This window comes from Dermacentor albipictus, chromosome 2 (genome assembly GCF_038994185.2).
Source record: "Dermacentor albipictus isolate Rhodes 1998 colony chromosome 2, USDA_Dalb.pri_finalv2, whole genome shotgun sequence".
Taxonomy (NCBI): domain Eukaryota; kingdom Metazoa; phylum Arthropoda; class Arachnida; order Ixodida; family Ixodidae; genus Dermacentor; species Dermacentor albipictus.
Genome location: NC_091822.1, coordinates 127,129,085 through 127,142,594, shown reverse-complemented (window position 1 = coordinate 127,142,594; position 13,510 = coordinate 127,129,085). Strand labels below are relative to the sequence as shown.

At 46.0% G+C, this 13,510-nt stretch overlaps 1 protein-coding gene across 5 annotated transcripts in view; it reads right to left on the bottom strand.

The window, feature by feature from the left end:
* Positions 1–13,510, bottom strand: part of LOC135895925 (Na(+)/citrate cotransporter-like) — a 43,661-nt gene that overhangs the window by 3,751 nt on the left and 26,400 nt on the right. For 3 of the 5 annotated variants that reach the window (XM_065424191.2, XM_065424189.2, XM_065424187.2), the window contains 3 exons: positions 12,072–12,270; positions 10,342–10,503; positions 568–705 (listed from right to left, as the gene is read on the bottom strand). In XM_065424191.2, coding sequence (XP_065280263.1) covers positions 568–705; positions 10,342–10,503; positions 12,072–12,270 — 499 coding nt within the window. The remainder of the gene's footprint in view (positions 1–567; positions 706–10,341; positions 10,504–12,071; positions 12,271–13,510) is intronic. The other 2 variants (XM_065424188.2, XM_065424190.2) reach the window with 2 other exon arrangements.

Below are 13,510 nucleotides of genomic sequence, written 5' to 3'. Positions count from 1 at the left end.
CCGCAATGCGACGCGAATAAATTTTCGGCCATCTTCGGCTAGTACACATTCTTCAACTGGACGAGCCGTCACAAATTGCTCTCAATTTATTCGCATTCATCTTTGAAACTTTGATTGTATCTCTAAGTCCCATCAATTATATGTGGATTGTCGAAATGCGCTCATACCTATTAGTACCAAAAATAAGAAGAATACATAAAACATACTATTTTTTTTCAATGACTTACTAGAGGATACGCAATGCACATATCAAACACAATTTTGACATTGACTACAGAATACACGAGCTATAGCAAGCAGGACCAACCCACTTTCACGTAAACACAGTGACACAAGCAGGAACCTAACTTTCAAAAACAGCAATTATCGAAGCTTATTTTAGTGCCAGGGCAGTCGCTTCACCTTTCTTTTTTTATTTTCCTTAGCTCCTCCCTTCATGAGTTCTATTGGTTTGTCTTTTGCACTCATCAACATTGTTTTCCAACTCATCGACAAGACCGCATATGATGTGAGCGTAAGGCCACTCCGTAGAAAGACAGTATTTGATTTTCTTGCAGGACGCCGTACCATTGCGCCTCCTGGTATTTCGGCCATCTGGAAGACGATCGCGTTGGACGGTGTTGCGGCGGGCAGCATGAACGACAACGAGCAAGTCACCGCCACCGGCATGCCGAGGTACAGCGGGTGCACCCGAAGCTTGACCGCCTGCGAACACCACGCGTGCTTCTTTTTTAAGTTATCGCGGACACTCGCACCCACTGCGACTTTCTCGAATCTGCATATACATAGCTTCGAGTTTGTGCCAACGTGAAATAAGACACACAAATTCTCGTCATCGGCAGAGGTGAAACCGAGATCCCAATGGGCTGGCCATAACGGAGCTCCTGCCACTGTTATAATAAACACAACGCATGGACCTGCCCGCAAAAATGAAAATTATTCCATCTAGCTGACAAACTCGCTTGAACAGGTCACGTTAAAATTAGCATAATAACATATCAAGTCCCTTCGTTTGTGATATGGTCGCGTTCTGGAGGACCGTGCAAGAAACAAGCGAGCCGCGAACCTCCCTCGTTATCGGACGAACTTGTGCCCAGAAAAGCAAGCAACACTGAAAGCGCAAGGATAGCCGCGAACACAGTCGTCAGCTGTGGAAATGTGACCTGACGTGTCACGCCAGTCTGCTGTTTATTCACGTACACCGGTACATCTACGAACAATGGCTCGTGCTTGTTTACATCCGAGTCACATATACAACGCCATTCACGGTGTGCGCGCAGTGCGACATGAGAAAACTGGTTCGCTACAACATTTTCGGGTCGAGTAGAAACTTCTTGTGGTTAACGATAACTTGGCAACAGCGATAATCAAGCGCATAGGCACCGGCAAAAGGCATTGGCTATGTACGAGTGAGAATGCATAATTTATTGATTTATGCGTTTTTTTTTTGTCCCAGCGAATATGAGAGACGTCGTTTGCGGAACGCTCCGCGTATATTCTGACCACCTGGGGTTCTTTAACGTACGTTTACATGATCTCACTTCGCGAGCGCTTTTGCATTTCTCTCCATCGAAATACGTTCGCTGTGAGCGGGAACCGAACCCGCCGCCTCGAGTTCAGCAGCTGGTTCCCATGGCAACTGAGCTACCTCGGCACTTGCAATTTAAATTGAACCGCGCTTCATACATGCACTGCGATGACCGGAGCTGTGATTGATTGGTTATTTGCAAGAAGGATGCAAAACATGACGTTGGGAAGCTGTGTTTTCTTCCTTAGCGTATACTGTCACCTTATCGTTCTTACGGGCAGTTAATAAACTAAAGAGCACCAACTTTGCCCAATTGTCGTAGATGTAGTGGCTACACGCATGATAACCATATACCGCATGTTAACACGCATATACCCCGCACCTCCACCAGAAATGTTATACGTGTGGAAAGACACAGACGAAAGATGCTACTTGGCACCGACCAACTTCTTCGTCGTTCTCGCACCGGCTCGTCTCTGGAGCATCGCTCGATGATATCGTAATAGTATATATATATATATATATATATATATATATATATATATATATATATATATATCATATTGGGAGTGGACAGAACAAATGTTTTTGTGAAGCAGGCTAACCACATCCCACATATTCTGCTTCACAAAAATATGTGTTCATTTACTCTGAAAATGATCATTTAGCTGCATTAGCAACAACGTCTCACCTTGATGACGTTCATTGTCAAATAATTGTTTATTATATTTCAAATAATTTATTTTTAAATCCGCAAAATTTTAGATATATGAAGCACCACGTAGAGGAAAGAAAATAGGCTGCCAACTGATGATGATGATTATGCTTATTGGCATTTCATTCGAACCGTGGCGGCGACAAATAGTCATCCAACTTCCTTGAGCTGATCGAGCAACCCATAGATATTTCTCAGTGAAGCACTTTGTATGTCTTCTTAATCTTCTCTCTGTTCATTATTTAAGCATACCATTAGGCCCGCTCATGCCTTACCTTGAATGGAGCGCTGTAAAGAATTCTTACGGAAATGACCACTTCCCGTTAATCTTGACTTTAGCAAAACAAGATGAATGCTCCCCCCTCCCCACACACACACACATTTTCCCCGATGGAAAGTGGACTCAAGCAACTGGGACCTCGTTCGAGAGCTCACATATATAGGCAGAGATGACACTGCTGCTCTTAATATCAACGATGCTGCAGCATATTTGACAGGCTTTTACCATTGACGCGGCTGAAAAATACAGACAGCAAACTAATGAACTGGCTAATAAGCTTCGCATGCCCTGGTGGAGAGCGAATGTCAACAAGCACGGAAAAAACGATGCAAAGCCTGGGGATTGCTTCGCGGCTCTCCAACTGCGAAAAACCTTATTAATTTTAAACACTCAAAGTCGCAGGGGAGAACATGCCAACGTGCTAAGGGGGAGAGAATTGGGAGAAGTACAATTCTGCAATAAATTATACAAGTATGAGATGAAAGTATGAAACAGGGTAAATAATTTAGGTTGCCGGGAAGTACAGCCACTGCCCCTAGAAAGTACCCAAAGTGAGAGCCTAGAAAAAAAGGCAAGTTGTGTGGACGAACACATTGAATATATCGCGACTGTATCACATTGCACACAAACCTTGCTGAGATTCAAAGAAGGTGCAGATCGACAGTAGCTTGATCCGAAATGTGCACGAAATGATTACAACTGCCCGTTTAGATTATCTGAACTTCGAATTTCTCTCACTTGCTGCAACAACTTGGCGCCAGGAGTCGAGCGTGTCGTGTATGAAATGATGAAGTACCTACATCCTGAAACACTGAAAACACTCTTGTCCCTTTTTACTGCCATGTCGGCGGCGGGTATATTCCGTCCTCGTGGAAAGAAGCTATAGTCATGACGATGCATAAACAAGGCAGCGACCCGTCTTTAGCAAAGAGCCACTGACCAGTAGCGCTAACAAGATGTCTTTGATAACTGTTTAAAAAGATGTTAAACCGGCGCTCAACCTGTTTCCTATAAAATAACAAAACGCTATACCCCATTCAATGTGTTTTGCGAGAAGGTAGGTCGACAACTGATTGCACTGTTTTCATAGAGGCAATCATCAGAGGCGCGTTTATACAGAGGCAGTTTATACTTTCCTTATTGGAAGATCTAGAGGAAGCGTACGACACGACATGACACGCACGCACGTACGCACGCCCCCATCCATCCATCCATCCATCCATCCATCCATCCATCCATCCATCCATCCATCCATCCATCCATCCATCCATCCATCCATCCATCCATCCATCCATCCATCCATCCATCCATCCATCCATCCATCCATCCATCCATCCATCCATCCATCCATCCATCCATCCATCCATCCATCCATCCATCCATCCATCCATCCATCCATCCATCCATCCATCCATCCATCCATCCATCCATCCATCCATCCATCCATCCATCCATCCATCCATCCATCCATCCATCCATCCATCCATCCATCCATCCATCCATCCATCCATCCATCCATCCATCCATCCATCCATCCATCCATCCATCCATCCATCCATCCATCCATCCATCCATCCATCCATCCATCCATCCATCCATCCATCCATCCATCCATCCATCCATCCATCCATCCATCCATCCATCCATCCATCCATCCATCCATCCATCCATCCATCCATCCATCCATCCATCCATCCATCCATCCATCCATCCATCCATCCATCCATCCATCCATCCATCCATCCATCCATCCATCCATCCATCCATCCATCCATCCATCCATCCATCCATCCATCCATCCATCCATCCATCCATCCATCCATCCATCCATCCATCCATCCATCCATCCATCCATCCATCCATCCATCCATCCATCCATCCATCCATCCATCCATCCATCCATCCATCCATCCATCCATCCATCCATCCATCCATCCATCCATCCATCCATCCATCCATCCATCCATCCATCCATCCATCCATCCATCCATCCATCCATCCATCCATCCATCCATCCATCCATCCATCCATCCATCCATCCATCCATCCATCCATCCATCCATCCATCCATCCATCCATCCATCCATCCATCCATCCATCCATCCATCCATCCATCCATCCATCCATCCATCCATCCATCCATCCATCCATCCATCCATCCATCCATCCATCCATCCATCCATCCATCCATCCATCCATCCATCCATCCATCCATCCATCCATCCATCCATCCATCCATCCATCCATCCATCCATCCATCCATCCATCCATCCATCCATCCATCCATCCATCCATCCATCCATCCATCCATCCATCCATCCATCCATCCATCCATCCATCCATCCATCCATCCATCCATCCATCCATCCATCCATCCATCCATCCATCCATCCATCCATCCATCCATCCATCCATCCATCCATCCATCCATCCATCCATCCATCCATCCATCCATCCATCCATCCATCCATCCATCCATCCATCCATCCATCCATCCATCCATCCATCCATCCATCCATCCATCCATCCATCCATCCATCCATCCATCCATCCATCCATCCATCCATCCATCCATCCATCCATCCATCCATCCATCCATCCATCCATCCATCCATCCATCCATCCATCCATCCATCCATCCATCCATCCATCCATCCATCCATCCATCCATCCATCCATCCATCCATCCATCCATCCATCCATCCATCCATCCATCCATCCATCCATCCATCCATCCATCCATCCATCCATCCATCCATCCATCCATCCATCCATCCATCCATCCATCCATCCATCCATCCATCCATCCATCCATCCATCCATCCATCCATCCATCCATCCATCCATCCATCCATCCATCCATCCATCCATCCATCCATCCATCCATCCATCCATCCATCCATCCATCCATCCATCCATCCATCCATCCATCCATCCATCCATCCATCCATCCATCCATCCATCCATCCATCCATCCATCCATCCATCCATCCATCCATCCATCCATCCATCCATCCATCCATCCATCCATCCATCCATCCATCCATCCATCCATCCATCCATCCATCCATCCATCCATCCATCCATCCATCCATCCATCCATCCATCCATCCATCCATCCATCCATCCATCCATCCATCCATCCATCCATCCATCCATCCATCCATCCATCCATCCATCCATCCATCCATCCATCCATCCATCCATCCATCCATCCATCCATCCATCCATCCATCCATCCATCCATCCATCCATCCATCCATCCATCCATCCATCCATCCATCCATCCATCCATCCATCCATCCATCCATCCATCCATCCATCCATCCATCCATCCATCCATCCATCCATCCATCCATCCATCCATCCATCCATCCATCCATCCATCCATCCATCCATCCATCCATCCATCCATCCATCCATCCATCCATCCATCCATCCATCCATCCATCCATCCATCCATCCATCCATCCATCCATCCATCCATCCATCCATCCATCCATCCATCCATCCATCCATCCATCCATCCATCCATCCATCCATCCATCCATCCATCCATCCATCCATCCATCCATCCATCCATCCATCCATCCATCCATCCATCCATCCATCCATCCATCCATCCATCCATCCATCCATCCATCCATCCATCCATCCATCCATCCATCCATCCATCCATCCATCCATCCATCCATCCATCCATCCATCCATCCATCCATCCATCCATCCATCCATCCATCCATCCATCCATCCATCCATCCATCCATCCATCCATCCATCCATCCATCCATCCATCCATCCATCCATCCATCCATCCATCCATCCATCCATCCATCCATCCATCCATCCATCCATCCATCCATCCATCCATCCATCCATCCATCCATCCATCCATCCATCCATCCATCCATCCATCCATCCATCCATCCCCATCCATCCATCCATCCATCCATCCATCCATCCATCCATCCATCCGTCCGTCCGTCCGTCCGTCCATCCATCCGTCCGTCCGTCCGTCCATCCGTCCGTCCGTCCGTCCGTCCGTCCGTCCGTCCGTCCGTCCGTCCATCCATCCATCCATCCATCCATCCATCCATCCGTCCATCCGTCCGTCCGTCCGTCCGTCCGTCCGTCCGTCCATCCATCCATCCATCCATCCATCCATCCATCCGTCCATCCGTCCGTCCGTCCTTCTTGCTGTAAAAGTGAATTCGCTGCATACAACCATTCCAGACACTGTTATATTTGGTTAGTGTGGATGATGTGCAGATAAGTTTGAAATCATGCAACATTTTGCTTTCTGTGAATGACAAGTTCAGCACGGAATAAACAAATTGTTCAAACAGGCGGATGTAAATGGGTCTAGAGTAAAGGCACAAAAAAGTGCATGTATACTCTTCTCAAAAAAAGTAAGGGGCGAATCCAGTCTCGTGTCATACGATCAATCGAGATTAACCGTTTGTGAGCAATGTACACACATTCCCAGAAATAATTATGCTTACCTTCATCCCCTATTAAGTATATGAAGGAGAAATGTCTGAAGACGACGAACCTTTTAAAATTTCTGTCGCGCACAACATCGGGTAGTGCTCTGAAGTGCCTTTTGAACGTGTACAATAGCCTTCTCCATTCACACGATTACGGCGCTATAATATATAGTTCTGCAGCACCAAGTGCATTCAAGACCCTCAACTCTGTCCACCACTTGTTCACCACTTAGGTGTCCTCCTCGAGGCTGGTGCTTTCAGGACAAGCCCTGAAGTGAGCCTCCGAGTGGAATCAAACGCGTGGGCACTCCGTCTACAGAGGTCACACTCCAACTTCACATATTATCTGAAAGTACAATAAATCCTGAACATCCTTGTTAAAAAACTGTAAACGATGTGTCCTTCGCCTTACATTTTCATAATCGGCCCACAGCGATGAAGTCCTACTCACTGAGTGTGAGGAAGTACAATGAAGAAATGTGTTTCCCACTTCTAGAACACAGTCTAACATCTCCATCAAAGCTGCTACCGCTGTGGCAGTGGCGGCGGGTTGAATGGGACATATTGTTTATCAAAGTACCAAAGAACGCCCCAGAAGCACAGTCGTATGCACTTCTGTGAACTTCAAGCGAAGTACTCATGCACGCTGTATTACACTGACGCATCAAGGTCACAGGCCTGCGTGTGTTTTACAGCATTTGGACATCCTTTTCTGGGTCCGATGTGCTGCACCCGGGCACGAGTATCTTTGCGGCTGAAGCATACGCACTGCAGCCTGCTTGGCAACGTGTTTTAGGAACGCAAATTTACAAAATGCCATTTTATTCACCGACTCTATAGGTGTATGATTTTTAAAGTTGTATAGTAAAATTATAAATGCTGTACTGATTTGTCTTCATTCACTTCCCCGTACACCATACATGTCGAACCAACATGTCACGATACGCTGGGTTCCGCGGCATATAGGCTTCGGGGAAAATATGCCGACGCACGAAAACGCCACATCAGTAGTAACACAGGCCACCAACTCTGTACCTGTCCCTGCCATAGACTTGAAACATTTCATAGAAAAAAATCTCAGAAGCTATTGGTAGCCCTCGTGGGACACTGAACATTTAATAAGATTAATGTAATTAAGCCACAGCTAGGGAATTGGCCACCCATAACAAAAACACGACGAACCGAGGTTATCATGTGTCGAATAAGAATCGGGCACACATGTACCACACATTCAAGCCTGTTGACCGGCTATGAGCCACCTATCTGTGGTAAACGTGGCGTGAGGTTCACGTATTGCTGGAATGTCATGAAAAAAAAGTTTTCATTTACCATACTGCCAGCAAATTCCCCTTCATCCAGCATTGTTCCTTTGCAATGACCTGCTTTTTGACAGCTGATCAGCTTTAGCTTTGTTTTAATTTCGTTTGTTTACTGCATGTTTTACTGCATGTTACACACACACGTGATCCATAGCACAGCTTCTTATAGAAGGCTACTGCTGCCACTGGAGTACTTACAGCTCTTGCTTAATTCCCCGCCCTTGAGTACAAGGCACGCGTGAGGCATTAGTGCTACCCAAATATTCTTACATTTAAATCTTACAACCTTTTTGCAACATATATATTATGTTCATAGCTCACCTCACATGTCGTAGTTTTAAAAGATATGCAGTTTTATTAGACACATATTTCAAGCCACTATAGAGTCAAGTTACATCTATTCCATTGGTCATTCAATACAAACATCGAATACCTCATACTATTGCCTGGAGCTCTTTGGTCATTATAGGCCCTTGCGCCATTAAACAACATACATCAATCATCAATCAATCTCCCCTTCCCTTAAATCCGCTACATCTATCTTGTGTAGTTACAGCTCCTTGTAAGGAATCTGGTCTTATCGACTCCTTTCCCGGCTTTATTCCATCAATACTTTCAGCGTTTCTTGCTTACCGCGACTGCTGAAGTATTAATAATTCCATCCGCCTTCAGTCGTAGCGCTTGTAGAAGGTAGACGTTACCTACAAGTCTCGCTAGGTGAATCCCTTCGCTTTCCGTTAGGATTAGTTGAGTTGTTACGGGATTTGTGTTAGATCACCCACATGTCTGATCCCGCTGTGAATGTTTGCTCTTGTGTGTTTCTGTCGTCAGGCCACCCGCTCGAGCCTCAAATATCAATCCACTGTCCTTTGCGGGGCAGTGTAGAGATTTTAATTTCCAATTTCTTTCTCGTCATTGTTGTAAATATGCATCGTCTTCTTTGTTTGCCTCATTTGCATTCAATTCACTGTCTTTGTTTTTTCTCACTTTCTTTTTGATGTCTTTTGTTTTTCTATTTACAGTTTCAATATCCCTGCACTTGGTAGCCAAATTTCGCGACCTATTCCTTCATTCCACGTCCACGCTCTTGGTGTGAACATACACGTGGACTTTATCCGCATATTTATTTCCATCTATATTCCCCGAGTCTTTTTTTAAAGCTAATTTTGTTTTGCAGTTCCGTTGCTTCGAAAGTGGTCCAACGCATGTCATGCTGAATTGCCTAATTTCTGGTCTTAGCGTGGGCCCTCGAGGCCAAATGGCCTACCACCTTTTGTTTAACTTTCATCCTCGACAAGATGTCGGATTTTAAGCACAAAAGAGAATACGTAAAAGTTAGCGCTGGCAACAGAACTTCTTTGCGGAATCCTCGCATCACCTCATATTTGCTGTAGCCCCAAAGTGCGCTGTTTCATTATTGCTGCATTCCGCTACCGCTTCGTTCTTAGATTACCTAACTGCATGCTTGAGTAGGTTTTTGCTTCATTTATGTATACATCAAGTTATTTATATTGCTTGAATGTGGATCTAGGGGGAAATTACAGTGTAAATGATAATGTTCATTAAAGATCGTAAGTCCCGATGTCACTGTGCAAAACATAAGGCCTAAATTTGACGGTGCATCACCATGCAAACTACCGAGTCTCACTGGTTATGGTAATGTCGCGACTGCTATGTAGTGGCTTTCAAAGAAGAGAAAATACAAAGCCCGAATCTCGGGGACCAACAAAGGCCGTGGCCTCACGATGTTAGCAGCGCCGTTGCAATCTGGGAGGCCGCGGACAGAATATAGAGAAATCGGGATGAACAATGCAAGCGAAAAGAAAAAAAAATGAACTTCAAAAATGTGCAAAAATGACCTATATATATATATATATATATATATATATATATATATATATATATATATATATATATATATATATATTCGTTCGATCTCGAATCTCTATTTCGTTATTGGAGACCTTCTTCCCTGAAACACAAGAAACCTATTGCACGGCAGTGTACGTTACCGTATCAAAGACGACCGGGAGCATGACGGACGAGACGGCAGAATTGCTGAAAAATTCTGTGAGCAACGCCGACACAAGACAGAGTATGGCCAGCACCAAGGTAGAGTTTAGGTCTTGCAGAGCATCCATCCACCGAACTAGTTCTCTCGACAGACCGGACTCCTGCAGGTTTTGATGCGAAGAATCGGTGTGTTTTATTTTATTTGTTTTTAAAGGTACATTCTCTTTTCAAAAATCGCCTGTGCCAGATCAGGCATCTGCAAGTGCCCTACTGGAAGAGGTCGACGTTATGCGCAACTGAAGTGCTAAGCAAACAGAAATTTTCAGTTGGTTAATTAGGAAGTTTATTTATTGAAGCTTAGGGCACAGGTTATCATAGAGGATTAGAAGTTGCGTAATAGCTTTGTCACATCCGCTCCGAAGAAATCCGGAGCTGGCCCTAAATTTCGAGCTGCAGTTACATTTTGTCAATGCCGCAGACACGCCGAGAGATACGCCAAGCTCTAGTGACGCGCATGCGCACACATGAGTTGCGAGAGGAAAGCTGCTAGGTACTACGGACGCGGACACGTCTTCGCCCGTTTCTCCCTAGCCGAGCTGCATTACGCCATCGCGGATCCATCCTCCGGAATGAACTCTATTATCTGCGTTCGTATTTCGTGTCGTAGCTGTCAAGGACGCCTCGCATGAGCGGGAGGTGAGTAGTTCGAACGTATTTTTGTCCCTCCCCCAACTCTTCTTTTTTTCACTTAATCTACATCACAATTTCGTTTCTCCTTTTTACTTCTGCAGTGTTTGCTTTCAACCAATGGCCCACCAGCAGTTCTGACTCGTAGCGTTCATGCCAAGGGGTGCCAAACGCGGTGTTTCGGGCTTAGCTAGATGTCACTTTAGCAGACGCACACCAATGAATAATGCCATGTTATTTGTTGTTCTTAACCTATGCTTCATCAGCAGGTTTCACGCGTATAGAATTCTTGTCAAGGGGGAGCGTAGAGATCCGGTGCGAAGTGTGAGGTTGGGGGCATGGGTAGATGGCGCTTTAGCCACCCTGGACCAATTAATAATGAGATGATCTTGGATTGTAGCGCGAAGTGACGCGGACAGAGACTAGAAGCAGACAGGACGAGCGCTTCCCGTCTCTGTCCGTGTCACTTCGCGCTACAATCCAAGATCATGCGACCGTACCAACTCGCCTAACTTTCTATCCTGTTGTAAAAGTGACGTGTTGTCAGAGTTATTCTTTACCTATGCTTCACCAGCAGGTTTGACGCGTATAGGGTTCCTGCCAAGGGGAGTGAAGCGGCCCGTTGCGAAGGGCGGTATTGGGGGCTTGGGTTCAGGCGGCATTTTCTTTTTGTCGAGTTGCATTTCCCTTTACCTGATTGTTTCTACATTTTAATTAAACGTAACTGTTAACTCCCGCCATGCATTCGCCTGCTTCATTGTCAGTCACTTCGTATGATTGCGAATAATTAAACATTTATCCCCACGTATACCCCCCGTATTCACGCCAATTCCGTACGAGTAGGCTTTGGTAGCGCGAAACAGGCCTAAGCGCAGTCTGTAAGGACTTCGTGGGGTCCTTCCATATAGCCTTCCGCTGTGTCGTGTTTAGCACTTTTGGAACGATTTTCGAAGGCGCGAGTTTCTTTCGTCGAAGCGCAAGCGCACGTTGCCTGCAGTTAGACTGCACTGCAGCACCTGGTCTGCGACCAACTGGCGTGTACCTGCGAGGCCCTGGCGAAGGTGAGCCCCCCGCTGACGAGAAACAGGAGCCCCCAGTGACACCCGGGGCACGAGTCTTGCCACGTGAGCACGGGCTTCCACGGACTGTGGGCGTGGCTGGGGCGGGGCTGCTGATGCCGGGGGATCGCGAACATGACCATACCAGCCGCCAGGGTGGGCACGCCCATACCGATTGTGCTGCTGCAGTGCGAAGCCTCGCATATTAGTCTTAGCTCGTAACAATGATAATAACAATAAGAATTGTTATTATTATTATGAGAACACACAACGCACACTCGTGGTAACAGTGTGTACAGGACGCAGGTGGCTGGTAACCGAAGCATCGACAGGAGCGACTCAGTGCGCTGAGTTGTCCGAGGAACAATAAAGAAAAAAGACGTACGAAACAAAACACGTTTGTTTTTGATTTGCGATTGAGAATACTTTCCAGTTTATCAGTTCAACGAATCTTGGAAGGACCAGAGTTTTATTCAAGCGGGCAAACATGGGGCTCTCCGTTTCCTTCTTGCAGAAAGAAGCCCGTGTACTGACAGCAGACGGGAAGTGCACAATGTTTACATCATCACTGTGAACTACACAGTTGTCAAAAGTAGATTAAAAAATTAAATTATAGGGTTTTACGTGCCAAAACTGCTTTCTGATTATGAGGCACGCTGTAGTGGTGTACTCCCGAAATTTCGACCACCTGGGGTTCTTTAACGTATACGTAAAACTGAGCACACGGGTGCTTTCGCCCTTCACCCCCATAGAAAAGCGGCCGCCGTGGCTGGGGTTCGATTCCGCGACCTTGTGCTCAGCAGCCGAACACCATAGCCACTGAGCAACCACGGTGGTTTCCAAAAGTAGATGAAACTCGGTGTAATCTTACAGTCGCCTTCGGCTAAATTTCATGTAATTTGTTTCGGTGTACTTTCGATAAAACAAGAGTTACAGCCGTTTTCTGCAACCATATTTCCTACGTAGACGGCCATGTATTGACAGCGGACGGGAATTCTGTAACGTTAACGATTTCACTGTGAACTAAATATGACAAGGAAACTCGGTGTAATGATAGAGTCGTGTTAGCTGTCAATTTCAGTATGAATTTTCCATTATACCTGCATTAGATTGAGAGCTACGAAGCATTCGTGAGAAACTGCAGACGAAATTGTTTCCGTGTCGACGCGACGTGTATGAGGACGGACATCGACCACCGCCGGAGAGTAGACATATACAGATTGGCTGTAAGAGCTGCGGTAGCATACGACAGAGGAATAACACTAAGTCAAACGCCAGGTTGAATAATGAGTCGACATATCTATCGCATCACTGTTGACGAAATGTAGTGTTACCGGAGACTTGAACGGCTGTAATCACAATGACAGCGACACCTCGTGGTTCTGCATCCCAAACACAGCGCTTCAGATGCGTATTTCTGTTA